The sequence below is a fragment of the Theropithecus gelada genome, chromosome 15, assembly GCF_003255815.1.
Source record: "Theropithecus gelada isolate Dixy chromosome 15, Tgel_1.0, whole genome shotgun sequence".
NCBI lineage: Eukaryota > Metazoa > Chordata > Mammalia > Primates > Cercopithecidae > Theropithecus > Theropithecus gelada.
In genome coordinates this window covers 67351293-67377838 of record NC_037683.1, presented here as the reverse complement: position 1 = coordinate 67377838, position 26546 = coordinate 67351293, and the positions used below count along the sequence as shown (strand labels likewise).

Sequence of the window (26546 nt, the reverse complement as noted above, 5' to 3'; positions counted from 1 at the left end):
TTTCCAGATTGTTTAATTGCCTATAGAATTATCTTCTCAATTGCAAAATATCTTAAAACAAATTATGGATACATGACAAATATATATTGACACTTTTCATTCAAGATTATATAACATAAACAATTGAAATACCAGAATTCGTTTTAAAAGATACTTTACAAAACATTTTAAGACAATGTGTATCGGATATACACTGAAATCTAAGAGCTAAACTATATCTAAGAATAATTTAGATATCAGAGTTCAACGTTACAATTCAATAATAAAAAAGAGATTAATCAATCAAAGCCATTTAGTATTAAAAATTTTGGCATCTGTGTTAAAATTCCTATTAGATTCCTTTATTAACAATTTTTTTTAACAGAACACCAAATTTGTCACCAAAATAAATATTCCCAAAACAGCTTTATATTGATGCCAAATGCAGTTAATTTATATGAAAAGTAGATTCTTGGTTATTTGTTTCATTTTGTTTTGGTTTTGTTACATAACCCCTGAGAAAACTCTGCTTAACACTCACCTCCTCTCTGTGACCTTTCCATTACAGTCCCACAGGGTCCCCTCCCAGAAAGCTCAACAAATCTAACTATATATAGTAGTTGATGAGAGGGCTAGTTAGTTGTATACTTGTCCCACTATCTTTGGCATTTTTGTTTTTCATAAACACTGCAAGTGACCATGACCCTCTCATTTCTACTTGTAAACTACTTGGGCAAGGCCATCAGTATTTCACTGTTTTTTCCTAACTCCTTAAAATATTGAAAACAGTGCTCAATACAGTAACTCTACTCCATAAATGCATTTCTCAACCATTTTTTCACCTTTAGCTCAAATGTTCTATATTTTCCTTGAAGGATTTATTTTAATAAATCCACATATGCCTACTTCTTTGACTATATGATGATACATATGGAATCATATTAAACACATATCAAAATAAAAGGATTTAATATACCATATATATTGCATTTTATCTTGTCTTTTATTATTTTATTAGTCATTAGATTTTCCAAAGCATGTGTGTACGTGTGTGCGTATACGTGTGTGTGTGTATGCATATATACATATATTTGGTATGCTAAATATATAATATTTACCAAAATATATAATATACACAAATATATAATTTGGTATACCAAGTGTGTATATATATACACACACACACACGTATAACATACATACACTCACATAAATATGTACATACATTAATATATATAATCAACACTGAACTAAAGAATCAACAAATCCACTGTATATTGCCTTATAGAGAACAAGTGGAAGAGAAGTATGAAAATAACACCTGGCCGGGCGCGGTGGCTCAAGCCTGTAATCCCAGCACTTTGGGAGGCCAAGACGGGTGGATCACGAGATCAGGAGATCGAGACCATCCTGGCTAACATGGTGAAACCCCGTCTCTACTAAAAAATACAAAAAACTAGCCGGGCGCGGTGGCGGGCGCCTGTAGTCCCAGCTACTCAGGAGGCTGAGGCAGGAGAATGGTGTAAACCTGGGAGGCGGAGCTTGCGGTGAGCCGAGATCAGGCCACTGCACTCCAGCCTGGGCGACACAGCGAGACTACGTCTCAAAAAAAAAAAAGAAAATAACACCTGATTACTGTCATCTAAGAACTTACATTCACTTTTTATTTGGCTGAGGGCACGGAGCAGTATAGAGGAACTGAGAATTTCATAAACCAGGTTCAATATATATTTGGTATACCAAAATTTGGTAGTTGGTGAGAAGGTTATATTTTCCTATATATTTGGTATACCATACATACACACACACACATACACACACACATAAATACATATATATACACACATACATATACATACATGCATATACACACACATATATATACATACACACACGCTTTGAAAAATCTAAAGACTAATAAAAAATGACAAGATAAGGATTATCATCCAGGGACTTAATTGTATTACCAGTGAAATGATTTTTTAAATGATTTGTCATTTTTAATGAATAAGAGAAAACAGTCAAAATTATTCTTCAGAGAATAATCTTACTCATAATATTGAGATATTTCTTCCAACCTTATTTGTGGGACTAAAATTCAGTGCTATTGGAAACATAAAGGAAAAAATAGAGATATCACCATTTCAGACCATGAAAATTTTTGGGATTTTAAAGTCTTAGTTTCTTGCATAAATAAATACTATCACCTCGAACACTCCCTGCTAGGCAACAGTTATGAGTATGTTCACTTTTATCTCCAATTATGTTTGTGCCTGGGATTTTCTTATACCCAAATGAAAGACCTGATGAAAAATGGATAATAGTAAAGTATACTGGATTCTACCAGGAAATTTATACAAGAATCCAGCATGTCTTTGTACTCCTAGGGAAGGCTATTTCCTTAAGTAACTCACCAATATTAAAAACAGGCATTGTGAATTGCTGTGGCTCTATACCATTCACATTAGGAGTGGATTGTGAGACATTATATAGCAATTACAATATTTAAATTTTTGCCATATAACTATGAAACTAGAAAATTTGCCAAATTTAATCTTTTTCTCCCCACTCTAGGCATAGCATTGCCCTTAACTTAAAGCTCTGCTCCACAAAAGGCAGACCAAGTCTTTTGGAAACCTCAGAGAAGGGTGGTGAGCATTCATTGACTGAGCAAATAAGTACTGAGTACCTACTATGTGCAGGCGCTCTGCTAGTTGCTGATTAAAAGTCAGAGCAATAACTGCAAACGTTTTATTGCACACCTACAATATGACAGGTGTGGTGCTAAGCATTTCACAAGTATTTTCTCATTTTACCCTCACAACTGCCAAATACAGTGCATGCCCACTCCAGAGCTCAGGAAACTGAATCTTAGAAAATAAAACTAATTTACCCAACTACATAGTGAATAGTATAAAACAAACATTTAAACTCACAGCAAGATTCCAGAATACATGCTATTGCTAATACAGACCCTATAATTCATATGGTTTTATCTTACTCATTCTTAACATTAAAAATATACATATAAGGTGGAAATGATATTTCTAAAACAGTGACCAATCACTAGTGCAGATACAAAAGAAAGAAAACAAGCTTCAGTAAAAAGTAGATTTTCCTAGTTTGAGGAACTTTTCTTGTGTTACCTTGGTAACAGTAATCTGATTTGTCACTAATGCTCTATATTAAATATAAATAACTTGTATCCATTCATCCATTCATTCAACAAATACATATTATTTATTTTATGGTATGCTCTCATAATATTACTATCAATTGTGGTTTCCTGTACTTGCATTGTACCCACCTTTTATTCACCTATTTTTCCAACTACAATTGTGCCTGAAAAACACGCTTTTGAACTTTCACCATAAACTGTCAAACTAGAAATTAGCTACTAGAAGTAGCCGATATTAAACTTTCTCTAATACTAATACCTCTGTTTCAATGTATTAATCTTTGCCTTATTCCACAGTGCCTTGATATACACAAGCACACACAGGGCATTTTAAAAACATAGAGATAACTCTTTCATGTTATAAAATAATTCTTGGCCAGGCACGGTGGCTCACACCTATAATCCCAGCACTTTTGGGAGGCTGAGGTGGGTGGATCACTTGAGGTCAGGCATTCACGACCAGACTGGCCAACATGATGAAATCCAGTCTCTACTAAAAATACAAAAATTAGCCAGGTGTGGTGGTATGCGCCTGTAATCCCAGCTACTTGGGAGGCTGATCCAGGAGAATCGCTTGAACCTGGGAGGTGGAGATTGCAGTGAGCCAAGATCACGCCACTGCACTCCAGTCTGGGCGACAGAGAGTCTCTAAAAGAATTGCTACCTTAATAAAAAGATTCATTGAAAGCTGCTTTTTGAAATTAAATTCCCCTTGTAAATTTAATCTGTTTTATTTACTAAAAATTAAACTAATAAAAAATTATCAGAAACATCTCTTAAATAAAAGAAGGTATATGGATGTTTGTTTTAAACTTAAAAAAAAAAAAAGTTTTCTTTAACTGAGATGATACATGCCACACAAAGGAAAATGGAGATGTAGTAATTACCAAGCTAACTGGAAAATTATAAACACCCAAAAGGAGAACTTATAACAGCTCCTCATAACTAGCTCTGACCTTTTCTTTAAAAATCTGACATTCAGTTAAAAAAAAAAAAGGTTTTCTTATAACGAATCTCAAACATCTCTTCTTACGTTATTGGAAAATTAGCAGTATATTTTTATTGGGTCCTTTCTGTCTTTCAACCAGTATCAAATTTTGATATTAGTTGACTGCAATTTAGTGTATCTTCCATCCACACAATAAAAGAGAAAAGACCATGGCTGCAGATTGATTTCATTAGAATACTTCCTATGAAAATGTATAACAGAAAAAAATCTAGTCTCTTGAATTAATCTCAATTAATTACAAATGATAATACAAGACGCTTAATCATTATTTTTCTTCTATATTCCTTAAAAAATTGTTGCCATGTTTTCACAAAATAATAACCTTTCACTATTTTTTGATAATTTATGTTTATTTTTCCTCTGACAGCAGTAAAAGTAACACATCCAAAGTCGCACTGGGCCTCTCTTAGACTCAGTATCCCAAATTGTAAAGTGAGAAGATCTGTAGGGATTTTCCCAACTCTAAAATTCTACAAGTTAAAGGCCTCTTTCTTAAAAAGCAAGCTTTTTATCTACATTGAACCAAATGAGTTGACTACCGGACTTTGAATTGAGCAACATGAAAGTGTTACTCAAAAGTCAGGTTATACATTATCTATTTCGCTTTAATAAATAAAATGTATTAAATCCCTAAATTTAACTAGCGTATGCTAAACTTTATTAAGTATTGCTTACTATGAAGAGGACTGCTCTCTGCCAAGATAACCAGAAACCAAATTCCTAGGATGCTAGAGCTAAGAGGGCTAGTGGATGTCCTCTAGGCCAATTCTCTTCCCTGACAGACACAGAAACTGAGTCACTGAGAGGGACAAAGTTTCCCAAGCACCTGCAAGCAGCAGGACCACCAATGGTTTTCTCTTCCACTTCAGCAAGCTGCTTCAATCACTATATGGCATAGAATGAATCTCTACATCAGTAAACAAAGGAATGGAAGAAGGTAATTCCATTATCAGGTCACTAAATAATTTAGAGTCTAATTTTTCTTTTTTTAATGTAAAGACCTTATGTTCAGAAACTTACATTCCAAAGTATAAGTAAAATTATGCCCATATGCAGATATGTCTTCTCCTACGTGCATCTTAATAAACAAAAAAATCTATCAACCCCCAGAAAACAAAAACTGAAATTAAAAGAATAGAGTAAATCTAAATTGTATATTTTCATTCCTTCTAAAAGGATTAAATAACAGAATTCTAAATGGTTTGTTTGTACTTTCCATGCAATATGTAGATTAACCATGAAATTCTGTTTGGGACACTTTGACATCTGTTTTCAGTGCATTACAATGAAATCTGGGGACTTGATACATACATTTGCTGTAATAAAACTGTCACTAATCAGTGTTTTCCAAAATATTGCCCATAACTATTACTATTCAGTAGTCTCATTTGCATGATCTAATATTGTTGCTACATCATGTTTTTCCCTGACAATGTGTTAGCTAGTCCCAGGCACATGGTCGAAAATGGCTGCAAACCACTCAATAATCCCAGCATTTCCACAGTACTCTGTATATACTCATGCAATCTGTCCTAGAATTGAACTAACATTTCATCCTTCATGAAATATTTTCTCTGTAACTGGAACACCCAAGGTTGAATTCACATCCCTGAGTATGAAAAACTCAACAACAATAAAGAAGCCCACAGTGAGGAAGAAATTATGCCTCATGGGCCTTCCACAACAGGAGATGCAAACATAATCCTTATTCAGAAGTGCCTTCAACAAATCTGTAATGATGCTTTCTGAACAATAAGTGCAGAGTCCATCATTAACTTAGACCATTTCTATGAACTAAAGAACAAGACTGGACTAGACTTTAAAACGGAGTCTACTTCCTTTCTCTAGGATCAATAGATAGCCTTATCAATGACAGATACCAAGAGCCACAAGTTCACAACAAGTTAACACAAACTCCTGGATATTAGATTGAAAAACTGTTTCTCTTTCATACTGCATATATCTGGTGTGTCACGTACAAAATATGGATCTCAGGGGAAAAGTAAGTCTGACAGCCCAAATACGGTATTCACCAAAAAACAAAACCTTACTAAAAACAATTTGTCTACCTATGTTGATTCTAAATGAATTCCATATTTTATCAGTACTTGGCATTATATTCACATTGCTCAACAGTCCAATATAATTTCATTTTGTCCTCCCATGAACTCATCTTAAACCCAAAATATGTTTCTCCATGCACATGTTTTATATTATGCGAATGTTGGATACAAAAAGCAGATTAATTGTAGGCCCTAATGCTGTGTTTGTTAGTACTAAGAAGTCATTCCAAATGTTCCAAAAGGGATTAATGTAGTATAACAAGTCTATTTAATTATTGTAAGACCAGTGATCCTCATATTACTATAAGCAGCTTTTCCCTTATTTGGAGACTGTAAATAGAACAGAAATTGTTACATGATAACTTTAAGTCATACCCTAAAATGTTGATGCTTTACCATCAGGAATAAAGAAATATGCAAGCATCTCTGACAGGCTATGAAAGGCAACTAGTATTTAAGAACCATGTATACGCTCCCATTTTAAGTGAACATCAACTTTAAATCATAAGTGTAAGTAAAGGTTTTCAAATACATTAGAAAGGCATAATACCAAATCCTTCTGCCATCAACAGCAATCCCAGTTTACATATGTTTAAAAACTGTAGCTGCACTTTGTTTCATGTATATGGTTTTCGATTTTTGTGTATCCCATGAACAGAATGGCTACTAAACACCAGCGTGTTATCAAAAAGAAAAGGAATGCCACAGATTATTAAAAAATTATGTGCCAGAATCCAAACAAGCTAATCAATGTACCGATTCTGCTTTCTGTACACCCTAGTTACCCTTTAACTAATGGACAAACAGTGAAATAACTTTTCCTATTAACTCCTGGCTAGAACGCCTAGGTATATGACACACTTATTATAAAGTGCTCCATATAAAAATATGCCTTTTTACACCGCATCATTGTGACACATGATTTAAATTCTCCCAGTACGGACTGTGGACATGGGCTAATCTCTCCACTTTCCAAACCTCCTGTGCAAAGTGAGGGGTACAATTCACTGGCCATAGAGAAACAAGCACCAAAACTAGTTCCTCCAAGGATCCATGACCGCATGGACCCAACCAACCAGAGCTACTGAAGTCAAACACTGTGATCCCAAATCACAGTTTCGTAAGAAGTAAATGTTTTAACTATTTTCCATTTGGTTTCCAGTTGTTCTTAGCAAAAGTGAAGTCAATTTGAGTAATAAATATTAACTTATTTCCTACAGAGCTCATTTAATTATTTAATTTTCTTAACACCATAGAAAAGGAGGAATGGGAAAGAGTGACTTAAAGGAGAAAATTAAATGGCAAAAAAAATCAAAACAATTCATGCAACTGATTAAATGGTTTGAGGGTTTTTCTTTTTTTTTTTTTGAGACAAAGGGTCATTTTTAAATATGATACTTTCAGACTTTAAAAAGAGATGAAAAACCAGCAGCACGCTTTTTTAAGAACAATCCAGTTGGCCAGGCACCATGGCTCACACCTGTAAGCCCAGCACTTTGGGAGGCCGAGGCGGGAAGATCACGAGGTCAGGAGATCGAAACCATCCTGGCTAACACAGTGAAACCCTGTCTCTAGTAAAAATACAAAACAAATTATCCGGGCATGGTGGTGGGCGCCTGTAGTTCCAAGCTACTCGGCAGGCTGGGGCAGAAGAATGGGGTGAACCTGGCAGGTGGCGTTTGCAGTGAGATCGGGTCTCAAAAAAAAAAAAAAAAAAAAAAAAAAAAAAAAAGCATAATCCCTTCTAGCCACATGATCATCACTTCTGCCCAAACAAATCTAAAACATAAGTGTAGTTCTCCCAAATGTGGGCAATTTAATTTTTTTGTATATGACAGTTTTACACTTTCATTGGAGTCCAGTGAATTACAAGTACTTGATAGGACACCCTTTATCCACACCAAAACTGAGTTATTTATTCAGAGAGCCACTAATAAAATTATTTTATTCCTTCCCTTCAAATATACCTAGATTGATCAATAAATTTATTCTTTGGTAAATGTGAGATAAAAAGTCTTCTAAAACCATACAATCATCCCAATTTAAATTGGTTTTAAAACTACACACAACTAGCTAACGTCAAGTGCCTATACAAAGAGTTTTCACTAATAGTTATTTATGCACACTGCTGTGAGCAGGACTTTGATTTTCTCTTTGGTATGTCTTGCTATCTGAGATAAATATGAACTAAATGATGACTGTCTGCTTCATATCCAGTCATTCCTTTTTTTCACTACTGGATAGTTTCTCTGGCAGTCTACATTATGCTATTTTCCTTCATATATAGTAGTAATTACTATTATTAACATTATTGCTTTTTCTTACATGAATTATTTCATTTAATCCTAAAGCAGCACAGTGAAGTAGGCATTTTAATCCTCGATTTACAAAACAGTAAAGCAAAGCGCACGGAGCTTAAGTGACTTGACCAAGGTCACAGAGCAGATAAATGGCAGAGCCAAGACTAGAACCCAAAATGTCAAATTCTATGCACATGATTTTTGTTACAAAATGAATGTTTGGGTCTTCCCCAAATTCCTATGTTGAAATTCTAACCCCTAATCTGATGGTATTAGGAGGTGGGGCCTTTGGGTGATAATTAGGTCATGAGATTGGAGCTTTCATAAATGTGATTAGTGCCCTTATAAAAGAGATCCCAGAGAACTCTCACTCTTTTGCTGCATGTACAGAAACAAGGAAAAGTTGGCACTCTGCCACCCGGAAGACAGCCCTCACTGGAACTTGACTGTGCTGGCACTCTGATCCTGGGCTTCCAGCTTCCAGAACTGGGAGAAATAAGTTTTAGTGTCTGTAAGTCACCCGGTTTATGCTATTTTGTTATAGTGGCCTGAACTAAGACATTTTCTGTGCTCTGCAAAAACGGAAAAGGCAGAAGTGAGATATGCTCAACTTCTTAAGCAATTCAAAATTCAAAGGATGACAGAATACTTTAATTTGCACAGTATTTACTCTTCAGTCTAAGAATAAGCCATCTTTCTTAAGTAATTCCTGCAAGATCTAAGACCCGCCTTTCTCTTTTTCTTCTAACTTCACTTCTCCTCAACTCCCTACAACACATGTGTGCATGCGTACACCCCCGGCTTCCTGCCCACACACACACACACGTTGGATAACACATAAGTTGGACTAGGAACTTTAACTCAACAGGTGAGATCACCTTAAAATTATTTCAATGGAGGAACTGAGGTAGACATCTGGAGAAAACTAAAGATATTTTTAAATCCTCTGGGCTGGTTGCTGTTCTCATATCATAGTCCCACTGTCATCTGACCCCTTAGCCCACTAACCACATCTAAAGCCAACTCCACATTGGTGCTGCCCCTGAGGATGCTGATGAACCAGCAGAAAGGCATAAGAGATGTTTTCTACTCTAGACTCGTTTTTACAGGAGAAGAGAGAAAAACTGAGGCCATGGACTAAAATCAGATTCAGAGCATTTCACTCAACCTTCCTCCTCTGACCCCTATGATTCTGGATTATCAACATGATTCATTCTGAAAAAGCATTTAAATTCCTTGATCTTGTGAACATTCCTAGGGGAAAAATAGTTTAAAACACAACAGTAACAAACAAACAAACCAGAAAGAAAGAAAAGAAAGCCTCTCACCTGCTATTTTCAGACATTTTTTAGATAGGAATACAGAAATCTACTGCTTTTTTTCCAAGGTTCTAGTGCCTGTAACACATTGTCTCTCATCTGTCAGTGTATCTACACACATGTATAAACAGTACGCAACACACAAGTAAGGAAATGTACATTTTAACTTAAACTTCCTTTTTTCCTCTAATAATTTAAAAATAAAATGTAACAGCTTGGATTTTAAATATTTAATCTGGCAAATATAGGAAAAATCATGAACTATAATGTCATATTTGGCAAAGAAGAGTTTGGTAGGATAAAAATATCTGTGTTTTAACATTTTAGAAGGCTTTTCCAGTATTTTAAAAATAAAATTATTTCACTGCTTCAGAAGAGAAGAACGGAGGTAAAATTTGCTATTTTTGCACATGAGGTTTTCACGAAGAGTAGGAAAAAAACAATTTTTATATTCATTAAAATAAATAGTTAATTTTACATGCTGGCAAAAGTCCCCACAGAAATAAAATCTTCATATTTACTAATGGTTCTCTACTATGTCATGAAATTTAGCTATTTAAGTCAGAAAAGATAGGATTCCCTTAAAACTGTAACATAAGATGGAATACACAGAGTTACAACATTACTCATTTGTAAAAAAAAAAAATTTTGGTTTTACCCTAAATGTTTAGTATATAGATTTTTTCAGTACTAGTCAAAGATTCATAGTGTTAAGTTCAAAAGTCAGTTGTTTTCACATTGGTAACTAAAAGCATCACTAAATTTCCCAATTTTACCTCATATTATGACAATAAAATATTTTTATTGTAGCAGCTGAAAATGCCGAAAAGTAATTATTAAAGAAACCATAAATATAAAAAGCTGAAAAGTCAACCTCAGAAGAGTGCGGAAAAGGAAATTATGATACACACCATCATAAAACACAGAAACTGAAAATCTAAGCAGAAAAGATCTAAAACCCTCCAAATGCCAGAATACTATGCCCCATCTCTTGTAGCAAGGAGGGCTGCAAATTTGTCCCCATCACTGTCAGCAAACAAAAGAAAGTCACTTCTACAGCCAGACCATGTCAAACAGAAGACGTAGCTACTGCAGAGGGACGCCTTGAATCCACTGGTGTGTAAAGTAAGGGCTTCGGCCTTTTTGTCAGCTATTACCATTAAAGAATAAGAGGAAACAGTGACATTATTACACAATAGAAAGGTCAAACAGCTTGCAGCCATTTCATGACCCAAACAAGTCAAGGTCAAGGGATTCAGGTAGCAACTTAGCCAAGGCATAAGTTACAGCGCAAATGAATTGTTTTAACACATCAGCTTTGGTCAATTAAACCTAACAAGGCAAGTTGCATCACGTAGCAGGGTTCCTGACACCAAGGCCAGAAGCTGAGACCGACCTCATAAAACAAGGCTTTTAACATAGCATAGCAAATTTAAGGTAATCCATCCAGAAACTGCAGATGTCAGAATAATAAAATACAAGTTGTCCTACGAAGGAACACTTTTTACACTTTAGAATTCACTAATAGAGGGGTATAGACTTCATATTGACATGTTATTAGCATAGGCATAAATGTAATCCCCCGCTCACATGAATTACAGAATACACCCTACTTCAAAGAACTTTTTCTTAATATCTGTGCTCATGATTAGGCTTTTGTCCCAAGCTCTACCATTCCCTGTTAGCACCAAAACATTTCTCCCAGTATTTTTTTCAAAATGAGTATGAAAAATCAGGTTTCTTAAAAAAACAGTTCATCTTCATTCAGCATGAGAATATATATGTGTCACTTAATATTAATGGATGCTTGTTAAATGCTTTTATGTCGTTTTATGAGAGACATGTATTTCAAAATTCAATGAATACTATTTATTAAGCTGACTATTTTGAGAAATAGACTATTTTGAATGGAGTCGAAGCTAACTAAAATTTTAAAACTGCATGTATTTAGCATGAAATAATTCTTTTCTTAAAGGTAATTCTTATTTTATTTCGCACTTGTTTAAACAAATTCCATTTTCAACTGGTTTATGCTTCCTCAATAACTTACTGCATGTTCTGAACTGCCTTTAAAATAGGATTCTGAAAATACACAACCTCCAGGCAACTTTTGATAGTAAAATTACTTCATCCATCACCCCATATTTTTAATTATATAGTCCTTGTTCAGAGTTCTTTAATTTGTCAGTGATTCATCAATGCTGTCCTGTTTAAGCTATCATCATAAACAGAATATGTGTACCTAAGTGTTTTATTATAAACAATATATTTATGCATGTAATCATCTGCTTTCCCATTTTCGAACAATTACATTTTGAAGATTTTTTAAAAATGTGTGGCTTTCAATTCAGCCTCAAGGACTTTCCACCTCATTGGTTAGCCATTTCTTCCAATTTTCTGAATAATATAGCAACCAAAAAGCCCAACCATTCAAGTCCTATTAGTCTCACATCCTCTAACGTTCAATCTAATACAAGCTAATCCCACAGACTCACTCCTTACGGCACGCGCTTAGTTTTCACAAGTTCTCTGCAGTTTGATGATTTATTCTCTATGCCAAATTCTAACAACTAAATTCAGTTAAATTAACCGCATCACATAATTAGAGTTCAAGGTCCTAAGAATTTACTTTAAAATGAGACGACATACCATGTTGCCACAGAAAAGTGAGCATGATCAGAAGGAAGCGTCTCTTCTTGCTATGCTTGGCACTGGGGCATGCGGCCGTAATAACTGAAGTTTCCGATCGCATAACCACTAGTCCTTGAGATTTCTAAAATTATTCCTCCTGCACAAGGATGGAGGGAAAAAGGCTGGAAAACTTGCTTTGAACATTATGTTGGCTAATCATTTGCTCCACCATAGCACATACATAGGAAAACCCCTTAAGTGTCGCAAGTTTTACTTTCATCAACTTCAAACTGGAAAATGCTATTCTTTCATAAACCAAAGAGAAACATTTACCCAGAAGCTAGTTTCAGAGCCAGGGATCGCCTTTGCCCATAATTTTCAGGTATTTAATAATTGACCATTTTAATGAGTGTTTCATATGCTCTTTGCACTCTTGCAAACTTGGAGCTTCAAACAAAGCAATAACTACTTCTTTGATTATAAGTCCATTATCACGTAAGCCACCATGATAACAGAAATGAAAACTAACTTATCTCAATTTTCAAGAAATCCTGTGAATTCTGACATAACCTCTCGTTGGGTCCCTCTCTCTTCAGGTGCTGAAATTCTAACTGGCCAGCAGTGATGGCAAGACTGCTAGTGTTAGAAAGCACAGTTTTATATAGCTTACCAGTCTAGTTTTTCAGTTTAATCTGGCTGAATGAAAGCTTATAAGGAGAAAGACCTTACTAAACTGGGTATCTTGGACTATTGTTTCAAATTTTAAGTGCCAAATTCAAAAGGAAAAGGTTAATGGAGGATTACAACTTTAACTTCCTTATGACAGCTTCTTCCTAAATTCCAAATTTAGGGAAAAACAAGTAAGTAAATGAAAAATCCTACCAAATCGATTACAAATCTTTATGTTTGGAAGTGCTTCTTAGGTACCACTTTAGAAAACAGTAACTTCAAAGAATTAAAGCTGTAGCAATAGGTGGCCTCTCTAAATGGCTCCTATCCAGCTCTAAGTCTCCAGGCACAGACACTATAACTGTGCCCATCAGGAAGGCACTCTTCAGGAGACCTGACCATCACTCCTGTCACTGCAATGCACAGTCCTCTCCAATTACCATGATTCTCGAACAATGCATATTATTTTGGCTCTTACAAATATGGAGATATTTGGAATTATTTTACCACACAAGAGATACTGAGCACTAAATTTGTAAATCCAAATACATAATCTAAATATTTTTCATTATAAAATTTGTAGTGCTGTATATACAGGGTGGGGGGAAGGATGCCTAATGCTGTCGGTAGAATATTTTACCAACCTTTGCTGCCTCCAGAAAGTGGGGTACTATATATTTTTAAATATTTGAAAATCATAATTGATGTAACAAATAAGCATCCCATCCCTCCCTCCCTCCCTCTCTCCTTCTCTCCCCCCATACTTCCCTTTGAAAAATGAGATCATATTAACAGCAATGCAAGAGCTTAGTTTGCCATATCGGAACACAGATGCCAAGCTTCCCCAGCTGGCAACTGGGGCCTCAGAGTTTAACTCTTAAATTGTCTGCTAAAGCTATCTTGTGGCAGGGACTTCATGGCATAGAGGGTGAACTTCTGGTCAGAGACTGTGTTTTCTTATCAGTGAGAAAATTGCTAAGTATCTTATCTCACAATATACGTTCCCACAAAGGTCTCATTAAGCCTAGGAGCAAGACGTGCCAATAAGAGCCCTTCTTTATCTTGTGAATTGTGTATGAGCCAGAATGCAAACAAATGTGCACTAGAGTTCACAAGTTCAGTCAAGGACAAGTTGCTAGATGGGAAAAATTAACAGTGCTCCCCTAAATCAAACATGCATACCAAGTATTTCTCCTACACACAAACTTTTATGCTCCCAGAGCATTTCACAATGCAGACACACCAAATCATCCTAGAGAGCAGCCTCATTTTAATCAATTATGAAAGCTTATTTTTTCCCATAATGGGAAATACCTGCAAATGAAGTGAAATCTGTTAAAATGTTAAAATACACTGCCAACTTGCAAACAATTATCTACTTAAGCTTTTCATAAAGAAATAATTGTTACCCAAAAGGATTCTGAAATTCAGTAACTGTAGGAAGAAAATAATTCTTAGTATTTGCTTCCTCACTAATGATATGTGACAACCAGGCAGGCTTCTATTTCAAATACAATAATAATGATTACGACCTCCCCTGTAAACAACTCACATTTTTCACAACTTCAAAATGTACTTCAATTATTATAACATTTAACAATAAAGCAACAAAAGTGGCCATCCAACAACAGATCATAATTTTAAGGGTTCAACAAGGCTAAAGGAAACTACTTTTTCAGGATAGCAATGAGGTTTCTGGGCTCTCTTTAACACTCCAAAACATGTTTAATAAGAGTGCAAAGTACAGTCCAAAAATCAGTTAGGCTGACTCATTGTAAACTCTAATCTGTTATATACATGACAACAGTCACTATCTCTCGAGACCTTTAAATGTCTTGGGGTGTTGTGACCTCTCTCTTCAAAATGCTTTCCTGCCCCAGAGAAAGGCCAATCCCACTCCCGCCCCCCTACTCCCACCATCACCACCCCCTTCCTTTTTTCCCCTTCAGACAGGACACAGTCTGGCAACTCAAGGCCTCCCATAGGCCAGACTTCCTTCTGTGCAGCCCTTTGGGTAGAACTGCTAATCCTTCTTATTAATTAACGAGATAATGGTGCCTAACTGAAAAACAATATTAATGCTAACTATCTAGGAAACTTTAACCAAAATTATTCTAGCCTTCTGGTTGATTTTCCCAGTGTACAAAATTGTGCACTGAAAATTTCGTAACATTGTGATGCAGGATTGAGAAATTCCAGAATAACTGATTTTATATCAGACCTGAAGGCATAGGTCTCCTCTTTAAAGTTTTCTCTCTCTCTCTCTCTTTTTTTAAACATGTATTCTGTTACGCATTTCTAACTAGAGAGGAAAAATGAAGTCCTCTCAAAATGTTACTATAAAATTTGCAAGAGTGTAAAGTGAGGGAACTAGAAATTGCATAACAAATAAGCAGAGATGTGACTGAGAGCAACAGTCAGTCATAATGAATGCATTACATATCATTACGTTAGGTTTGTCCTCCACACACTTGTCATAGCACACCCTGCATCCTATAGGACACTTATATCCCAGGAAGGTGTGTTGTGCAAGGCTTGCCTGGTTTTTGTTTGCTTTTGTTTTTGCTTTGCTTTCATGAATGCAATAACAAAGACAATATGGGGAATAGGTACCACCTGCCCAAGAATCATTGGACATCTTTAATATCTTTGGGAAAGCTATTTTTTAGAGCTATTTTTTCTTTAATCTGTCACAATTTTTTTAGACAAAACCTAAAAAAAGGAAGAGTTTTATATTAGCTGAGATTTGCTGCAGCAAACAAGCAAGCAGTTTTCATTCAGGGATTGTCAAAAACTTTCCAGTGTGCCCACTGCAATGCGGATGCCAACCAACGAATCAAAGGCATTCAGCAACTAGACAAAGAGGGTCTGATGCCAACCTCGGTGCCACTGGCAACCATTATTGGCATCAAACACAGTGTCTGCCTTTTTTTTCCCCCTCGCCTGGCACTTCACAAACAAAATGGCGGTTCTTGTAGCAACGAAACAGCCGAAGCGCAGCCCCTGAATCAATAACATCAAATGATTTTATGGATTTAAACGCAGTTACTCCCAAATGATGTGTACATTTTAGGTGAAGTGCAGGGGGACATTGAATTTTATAAACAACTATAATGAACATCAGCCTTTGCTAATGTAAGGAAATAGCAAAATGGACTGAATTGCGGTCAACCAGACTATATGCATAGTAGCCGAATAACAAAGAGATTAAGCTTTAAAGAAAATACTGCCTCATGGCCATATAATGCAAAAGTCTAATGAACTATGTATCAAAAATGATTTCAAAAAGCATAAATGTTTCCCCAAACCATATCAGATGCAGATGTAGCACTATAGCTTGTGTCAAAGCTCTAGTAACTCTTCCCACATTTCAGAAAGATGAGGCTGCTGGGCATGAAGAAGGAAAAAAAGTGTGGGTTGAACCAAAAGAGAAAGAGGGAAAAAGAAAAGCATAGGAAGTTGGTCAACAATGAAACTTTAGTACATGATGGTCTTTATTTCATCTTCCAGAAGAGATGCAGTATGTGATCTTGTATAAATAACCAAGAGGACTATTGACATTTCTAGATCTGGAAATTGTCAATATATTGTAACATCACTCCACACTGCAATGCGGATGCCAACTAACAAATCACAGGCATCCTGAGCTAAACAAAGAGGGTCTGATGCCAATCCTGGTGCCAGTGGCAACCATCTTTGGCATTCTCTCTGTTCTTTCTCATGTTTTTCTCCCAGTCATTTAGAAGTGGGGAGAGAGAAAAAGGGGGAAATGTAATTTTGTTGCTCTTTCTGTTGCAAACATTACATTTCTCTTTTCTGATTTTTCTTTCATGTTTTCATTTATACTTCTTTACCTGATTTATAAAACAGACTTAGGTGAGTTATCATGTCCTTAGAAGAGAAATAAAAAGTCATCACTCGCAATATGCAGCCCTCTGACTGACTAGAGAATTATCTTTTAAAATCTGCCTTCTTTAATCAATTGCACTACAAAATGACATAACTAACCTACACTTGACAAGGAAAAATATATAAATTTTGAAAAGGGGCAAACACAAAAGCATCCTGACGTGAGTTTTTCAAAAGAAGAACCAAAAGATGCTAAGAGAAGATGATGCACTGGCAGGTAGCAGAGGATACAAGTTAGATGCACAAGATAAAATAATGAAAAGTTCTTACAATAGAGATAGTTGAACTAACAACAACAAAATAAATGTTTTATCTAAAAACATGGTCTCTAAGAGTTGCTTAAAACTTTTTGATTATCATGACTAGTGGTGCAACATGGAAGGTATTTATGTGTTTTTTCTTTTTTCAATCTATCTTTACAAATCTTTATTGTCAGTTCATCAAAATTAAGAGATCTGGCTGCCTGCCCCAGGAGTAAATGTGCATGCAGGCAGGCACACCTCAAAACCTAGCCTTCAAGCAACTTAAAATGTGAGCAGTAGTAAAGTCGTTGCAAATCTTCCCTCCCTGCACTAAAAAGTTACATGACCCACTTTTTGAAATTTTACTTCCATCCTTGACTTTCACAACACAGTTACAACACATTTATAGTCAATCCAACACATATATACAGCCCACCTTAAAGTGTCACCTCCTGGATATCTGTCAATCAAATAATTGTCATGTGTTACTGAGTTTTATTTTAGGATACATGGGACAAAAATATTATTTTCCCCTAACCTTCATTATTTGGACTGTAATTCTTAAATGCATGGAAATATTAAACACAATGTTTCATTTTTTCAGGAACAGGTAATACTTCTAAATGTGTAATGTCCAACACCATTATTTAAAATCAGACTACAAATTCTAAAATGACACTTAAGCATATCTCCAAAGCTACAAGAAAATCAAGCCAAAAAGCACAGAGTACCTAGAATTCAGAGTCAAAAAAGTAATTTTGATTTTTTTTGAATAATAAAGCTCATAGCAATGTATTAAGTCTCACATTTATATAATGAACATCAGATAACAGTCTGTCACCTGGCTATCTGCAGGCCATTTCTCTTCCCATCAGGCCAAGTTTGGAAATGACCTACCATCTGTGACAGCTCAAACTTCAGTCTACTTTTGGTATGCTGCTTTGTAAAATGATTGTTTTACTATGGATTGTTGCTAATGCAAGGACATCTATATCTTGATGCATTTATTTGAAGAAAAGAAATTCTTACCTACTTAAGGAAAATATATTAAGAAAAATAAAAATAAACATTTCATTAACTGAAGTATTCAGTAATAACATCATCTTTTTTAATTATTTAGGCAACATTTATACCACTCTCCTTATCAGGTATTTTAAATAATAGGTATGGTATGCAGTTTCTGTATTCTTTTTGAAATTTATTTTAAACCAGTGTAACCAGTCCACTTTCTATTTTTGTTCTGTAAGTAGCGCTGCGACTTTCCTCCTCGGTAAGTTTTATGAATTTACATACAAGTAAACTAACATTATTAAGTATTCCCAAGTAACTCTGGGAACATATTATAAATAATTTAAATAATAACTCAATTCTATTTAATCGACAGTGAATACTGCACAATCAAAAGTGATGATAGAAATATTAAAATTAAGTAAATCTAGGTCTACGTAAGATATATTTTTGATACTATCTATCTTAAGCATTTTGTAATAGTAAACATTAGTTCTATTTTCAGTGCAATACCACTAAATTCATAAACAAAGTTCCTCTATCTCATTAATTAAAAAGATTAATACAAAAGTTACTTAGAATGGTTTGACTATTCATAAAGTTACATTTTCAAACCAGGAAAAGATTACTAGACTAGATGCAAAAATGTAGCCTACCACAGAAAGTATAGTGTAATGAACTACATTTGTTAGACTACCCTATGTCTTTGAAAAACAGTATTATTAGATACTTGAAAACACACCTCTTTGTGGTCTTTCTTAAGTATCCAAGCCTATCCAGGTATAAAAGCCCCGTGTCTATTTACATGGCTCGCACATGGCAGTGGACATGTGAGTGAAAGCGGACACCCTACTGTACCCAGAGAGGGTGGAGGATATCTAGGGGCCTTGAGAACCATCTAACTCAAGCCAGATACTCTTGTCTACAGAGGTTTGTGTGCAGTGTTTGCCGTGCTAGAAAAAAGAACAATCTGCTCCTACCTTGCTCCTGCACGTAGTATGCCAAAAACAAATCAAGCTCCTTAACTGATACTGTGATATGATGTGGCTGGACACAAAGTGCTGGGTTTGTGCAATGTGGGGATTTCATGAGCCGCTCTCCATCGGTACTTTCCAAGGGGATGCCTTTGAACAGGATCACCATGACTAGATCCAGACGCCAGACTTTGTCTGCCTGTCGCAAGCAGTCGATTCTCCTAATCTTACCCTTCTGGTCGGGATTGGATAAGACACAGCACGGGTGCTTCTTGCCAGTCACGGTGAGCACAAAGTCCTCTCGATACTCCTGGCGAATATCTTTGCGCAGTTTGGCCAGGAGCCTGGATGCCCACTTCTGTTTGATTTCAGGCTTTTCACTGAGAAGCTCATCTTTGACTGCTCTTTCTTCATCCTTTGACATTCGCTTCTCATGCTTTTTAAAGTACTTGCGTTTTCGAGCCTGCAGGTTGAACCAAGTATAGGCAATTGCACGGACATGTGGAAGAAGTGCCTCGATGAATGGGTGAAATTCATCCTGCGAAAGACAGAGGGGTGAGGAAAAGATGTGCATAGTCAGTTTAATTTTAAAAGCTCAAAAAATAAGAAAATAAGACCACAATCCGTTTCCAATTCAGTACAAAAAGTTATACATGAAAATAACATTCTTTTCTTATTTAAAATTATCAAAATAGCAGGACAAGAAGAAAGTAAAGTATGCCCAGCTGTCCCCTTTCCACCAAAATTCACAGGTCAATTCTCCCTCCTATAAAGAAAATAAGGTTTATATTTTGTATTACACTCTGGCCCCATCCCCCTTGTTTCCAACCCAATGTCATGCATTCTACATTCTTTAAAATATATGCAACTAACTTAGGTGCTTGGCACCTAATATAATATTTCAATATTTGATTGACCAACTAACACTATGCAGTACCATTTTACAAAGAACACAGTGAGATTTTTTTTTTTTTTTTAATCGGAGCAGAGCTGTTCAGAAGGCAGGAGCGATGCCACAGTTCATTTCTCTTCTCTGTGGCACAGAAACACAAAGCATATAGATGCTCAGTGTAATGCCACACAGTTCCCGCTTTTGGAGCATGCTCTCAGCAAGAGGCTGCTGGTGGCACAAAGAGCATGCGCCATTAAACTTGATCCATTTTCTTATCAAACGTCCAACATTCCAACACTGAAACAGCACCATTCCAAGAGTGGTAACTAGAGAAACCGGTATACAGTGAGGGAAAGTGGGCAAAGGACATAGCTCGTCGTATCTGTGTCCTGAACAGAAGGTTTCCATACTTTGAGCAGTGCATTCTCTCCCCACACTACCAACGCCAGCTCCCAACACACACACACTTGCACTCTTGTGCTTTCTCACATACACTCTTGCATTTTTAAATAGAAGTTTTCAAACTTGAAAACAAAAATTACATGAATGTTCTTCCAGCAGCTTCCCTATAGAATATGCAGCCCCACAGAGTCCGTTAATTTGTTCACCGATCACATGAGTATAGCAATTATTCTAAACCTCTTAAAAATCAATCTGAGGTGAACAATGAAAAATGGCAACTTGGCACCAACTTTACATTCTTTGTGTCCCTGCATGCTGTGGTGGGGTGACACCAGGAGTGCACTGCTGGTCAGTTACTGCTTTTGTGGAATCTATACAATTCATTTGCCATGTAGATGAATTATCAGCTAGAACTGTGGGTGCATATATGCACGTGCATGTGAATTCGCAGGTACATATATTATTGAGTACCAATCTTTTGAATTAAGTAGTTTACCTTTAGGCTCCTGCATTTTTCCTGCCTGTTTCATCCAAGCCTTTTTTTAAGGGACGGGATCAGTGAGGAATGGTGGATAATCTTTACCTACAGATATTTCAAGTCACTTCCCAGTGCAGTCAGTTTCATTACTTCCTGATTTAGGTAAAACCTGTCTTATAAGCTTACGCCTATTACTGTTCAAAGAGAAAGAGCTTAACGTCCAGTGCATGCACACCGTATGTATGCAATAAGCCAAGATTTCAAGCAAATGAGAACTTCCACCACCACTTTTCTGATCATATTGACTATATTGTCAGCCCAACTACAAAATAACTCTCTCTGATTGTATCCCAAGTTAGAATTTACATACTCAGGTTAATCACCCTGAACTACGTGGAATAAATTATGTTTAACAGAAGACTAACTAATTCCATTAGGTAAATATGATGAAAGTACAACTAATGACTCTTTAACAAAGAAGGTGTCAAAAAAAATCCAATATAGATATGAATATATTTTTAAGAAGAAATTCAAAGTTTTAATGCTACAGACTGCAACATGTTAGCTGTTTGTACTTCAGATATGGAAGGAGTACATGTCCCATCCAATCAATAATGTAGTTATCAAAAGTGTTCTAACATTGCTGTAAGTGTTCCTTCACCAGAATAAGTATGAATCAAAATTTTATAACAATACAGAATGCTGATGATTACATCACAGCATGAGGCATAACCAAATGCCATAGAGGAAATCATTAAACCGATCAGTAGTTTCCAGCAGAGATTTGAACAATTCAGTTACTATGCGAGCACATTAAACTAGGCCATGGAAAGAGTTAAACCACAATCTGTTCTTTGTGTGGGAAGGCAGCCCTGCTCACAGCAACCACATCCCATGATAAGACCTCCCTATCTCCATACAGTTTCTGATGCCATGCTTTTAGCTTTCACTGTAACTACAAAAACTTTGTTTATCCCCTTTAGGAATATATGCAAAAAGAAAGCCCGCTCAAGGAAATGCGGGCTTAAATGTGCTTTGGAAACTCACTTCCTATAATCTTTTACTATGATTTATTGATATGACTAAAAAACACACATATATGCACCCATAAACTAAAACCTTGAGAATGTAAAGAGCACATGAGGTGGAGTGGGTGGGCTTTGCCTCACTCATTCTACCCTTGCCATGCTTTTAAAAATGCAATATTATTTTACAAGTATTAAGCCATGTGGTAACACGTAAGTACTTATGTCCTTAAGTACTATGTTCAGTGACATTTCATTTTCTTATAAAGACATCACAGTTTTGATCAAATTTGTTTGTTTCAATATTTGATTATAAACATAATCATGCAAGAAAGCTCAAAATTTTAATGACTTATTTTAAACAACCAAAATCCAAATTTGAAGGTTGAATTTGAAAATTCTTAGCAAATGCACACAATTTTTAAACGTTCCTTTGAGTCTGCTGTCAATGCTGCCAAATATTGTTTTAAAACATGCTTTTTTTGAGAAATAAAAGTAGCAAACTTTCTCAGGCTACCAATTTGCCTTATGATATTGTTCAGCGTTTCACTATTAATGTGAATTCAAGTGAAGCACTTATTTGACAAGGGGACATATCCTCCAAAAATGACTGTAAATTGAGGTTTGCTATAAGTCACATACATTTCTGTATTAACATGCCTAAATGTCATCTCCCAAGTGTGACTGTTTCCTAATGCTGAGTAGCACTAGAGTCTTAAAGATTATGAGTGACATGAATATGGAACATAGTAACTGTCCTGATACAAAAATGTTTTTTAAAAAGGTGATTAAGGTTTTCAAATATCCTAACTAGCAGTGGATTATTACAATAATATTAAGCAATTATAAAATTTTTTTAAAAAGCAAAACATATAAGTGATTTAAAATCAAACTGTATACAAAAGTAATATGCAACTTTGCTTTTTCAGAATTTTTAGTAAAATACATTGATGTTCAGTAATTCTCTTTTAAAACTTCCTTTAGTTGAACTAAATTGACAAAGTAAATAACAAAGTTACAAATTTCAGATATAAAAGTAAAGAGTCTTAATTCCACCAGGCATATTTATTTTTCTTCCGTTTCCATGAAAGGAATGGATAATTAGACCAACATAGAGGTAGAAGAGTAAATACTAGGTGTTCTTGGCGCATTGCTATATAACAATAAATCATGCAAAAAAATGTACCTAAAGAACTTAAAAGCAATGAAAGAAAAATATATTTAATGCCATCATGCCAATTGAGTTATATTATTAATGGTTTACATTATTTTTAAACAAATATTAAATCATATGATAGTTCTTAATTTTTCTTTTATATCTGATTTATACTGGTGTATAAATATTGGTTATTGATGTGCTGATTCTGTAGCATATCATTTTGCTAAACATATCATTTAATGGTAGGTCCTTTTTTTCCTAAACCCTAGATACATTATTCCAACAACTGAGATACTTTTAAAAGTTTATAACCAATTAAGAATGATACTCTATTTTGCAATTTACATGTCCTGAGACATGCTGTGCTACATACAGCTACTAGGCTCTTGTGATACAAAACCATTGATCTGATACAAAAGTAACACTATTAATGTGGCCTCACTTTTATAACACCTACATTACCTGCAAAGTCACATGGAGCTTAGTGAAGTGAGAATTCTTAAGCTAAAATACCTTCCCTGATATAGGCCTTGTATACATAAGCCTAGATTTATATTATTAAAATAGTGGAGGATATTAGTCATCACAAGTTATTGTTGTTAAGTATGTATCTTTGAATACTAATGTGATAGCTGAATGATTATGCTGTATATGATCCCAACATTCCATATGTCTCAATGCTGCAATATTATTTTTAACTTACACAAATTAAGATAAAACTAGTGACTTTTCAATACATATTTGGAGGAGACTAAAAATGCAATGTAATTGCTAGCAATGTTTCTGAAAAGCTGATGCTAGAAATATAGAGAAATGCACAATTACTCAGTCTTTTACAGGTGAGAATAAGTGATGCTATACTCTGTAAGTGAAAATGTTGCTTTGATTTGTTTTACTTGATCACGGTGTAAAAATTATATCAAGTTAACACAGCTTATCAGAAAGAGAGAAAAATATATCCGGTTGATGGGTAATATTAATGGTAACTTTTACAACTAGAGGCAATTCGTTATACCTGAAACAGTTTCATCATATTTATTGGCTATTATCATTCATGGTTTTTAAAATACAAATAGCTCAGCAACTCATTTTTTCCAGTTTTGTTAAATTAAAGTGCATGTTTACTTGCTGAAAATAGCCATATCTAAGTTAATCATACTCAGATGCCAAACAAAATATAAACAATAAAAAATGTGTCAGCCAAAAAGCTACAGGACTGTATCCAATCACTGAATAAGCCTTATCATTGTTTTCATCTTCATTCACAATTTATGAATGCCTCAGTCCTTTTGAATCACAATGGCTTCTAATTGTCATACAATTGAAATCTTAATTATTTGTCCATTAAAAAATGCATCATCGTGATATTAGGTATTTTTAAAATTTTAACACGCCCAAGACTGACTGACACTTGTTTAAATTATTAGTTTTTATGGCAATGTCAAAGAAAATGGTTATCAATTACCAACGGTGACACATCTTCCTAAAAGCTGAAATAAGCTGCCACATACCTTTAGAGGTTTAAAATACTGCCTCAAATAACAGTTCTGGGCTAAGATATTTTAGCTACTTTGTCAGTTGTTAGTTTCCTGGGCAGCGATGAAAACTGCCCCCAGGTAAGTCTGTTCGGTCTCGCCACTTTTCTATTTGACCGTCTGGCTTAAAGTGATACAAATCGTGTTTTTAAAAAGTATAAAACCAGTGTTTTATTTCATAACATTATTCCTAAGGTCTTAGGACAATTCTCAAAGTAGAAAAAAATGACCTTACCTTTACCAGCATTACTTAAAATGCCTTACGAGCTACGCCCAAATATCGTCAAATGAACAGGTTTCCACAAAATGAACACGTTCTAAAACTCCTTAACAATCACCAAGACCAACTAACTCGTGTCAACGTAAATATTGCCTTTGTGGTGCGGTCACTGGAAACCCCAAAGTGCAGCGGGTCACTATGGACCAGGGTTTCAGATCCCCAAATAAAGCAAAGGAATGGGTCCCCGGACCACAACCTCCGACTCGCTTCGTCGCCCGCCCACCGCCTGCAGCAGTGTCCAGCGGCGCCCACACAGACTCGAGCTACAGTCCCCTAGCCCAAGTTCACTGGCTGTTTTTAAAAGCTTAGTCCCCGTAAAGTCCTCCAAAGCCCCAGTCCACCTAAGTGCGCGAGCTGCCGAGAGGGGCTGCGGGCACCCCGGGCGGGGATGCCGCACCACAACGGGCACTTGGGGGGCCGCACTGGGCCTCGCACTTACAGATCCCGGCCCTGCCCACCCCTGGAGGCCTTGCCCGGCCCAGCGTCCGCGCTCCATGCCCAAGGCGCGGGGCTGGGCGCTCGCAGTGGCCGTGGGCGAGGGGCCGCTCTCCGGCTCCCACGCCGCCCCGCGACGCCTGCTGTAACTCCAGGCCACTTCTTCCAGGGACGGGGATGTGCGGAGGTTAACTCAAGCCGTTAATTGTCCGCAACAAAACAAAACAAAGGCATTTCGGGCCAGAGAGAAAGCTCGAGAAAGCGACCGAGACATGTACCTGAGTGAGACAGATGGGAGAATACATCATGACTTCGCCTTAAAACGCACTTTCCCGGAGATGCCCAAGAAAATCTTCAAGAAGCAAGAATTTCATCTATTCATTTTACAGTCATCTGAGCCCCGCGATGCGATCAATCAGGACGGGGCTCTGCGCTGGATCACCGCAACTTCACAACAAACCCAGTCCTCCTTAAATAGCCAAAGATTCAAGTTCACTCGGCGTGCTAGATTTCCAGGGGTGAAATCCAATCTACACTTTTAACCCTCTTGCAGTCCGAGCGCGCTGGCCGTGCTTGCCGAGGCCGCCGCCGCCGCCGGTGTTGGCTGCTTTTCGCCTGGGTTTGGGGATTTGTTTTCTATTTTGCAGTTGTTGTTGTTGTTGGGGGGTAGGGGGTGCGCGAAGGTTCGGTGTGGGTTGGATTGGGGTGGTGGTTGGTGGTAAAATGCTTTTTCAAAAAAGGCGGGGAGGGGGGTGCAGGAGGGAGGGCGGGCGGGAGCGCGGGGAGAATGTGTCACCGCGCTGGGAAAGTTCAAGGTTACAGCCCCAAGCACTGCGGCAGGATCCCGGAGTGGTGATCGCAGGCGAAACTTTGCCGCGAGCCGACCATGTGTGTGCGCGAGGGGCAGCGTGAGCGAGTGCGCGCGGGTGGCGGAGCGCGCGCGGGAGAGGGCCGGGGTGGGGGCGGGGTGGGGTGGGGGAGAAGGGAGAGGCCGGGGTGAGGGAGGGGGCGCGAGCGCTGATCTCCGGGGCGGAGGAGGCTCGCGGCGCGTGGTCCCCG

General features: G+C 36.7%; 1 protein-coding gene across 7 annotated transcripts in view; it reads right to left on the bottom strand.

Moving 5' to 3' along the window:
- Nucleotides 1-26546, bottom strand: part of NFIB (nuclear factor I B) — a 318143-nt gene that overhangs the window by 207479 nt on the left and 84118 nt on the right. For 6 of the 7 annotated variants that reach the window (XM_025359128.1, XM_025359131.1, XM_025359132.1 and 3 more), the window contains exons 1-2: nucleotides 25766-26403; nucleotides 19288-19819 (exon numbers count right to left, since the gene is read on the bottom strand). In XM_025359128.1, the coding sequence (XP_025214913.1) occupies nucleotides 19288-19819; nucleotides 25766-25795 (562 nt within the window). In that variant the 5' untranslated portion in view covers nucleotides 25796-26403. Of the gene's footprint in view, nucleotides 1-19287; nucleotides 19820-25765; nucleotides 26404-26546 lie in introns of those variants that run through there. The other variant, XM_025359130.1, reaches the window with a different exon arrangement.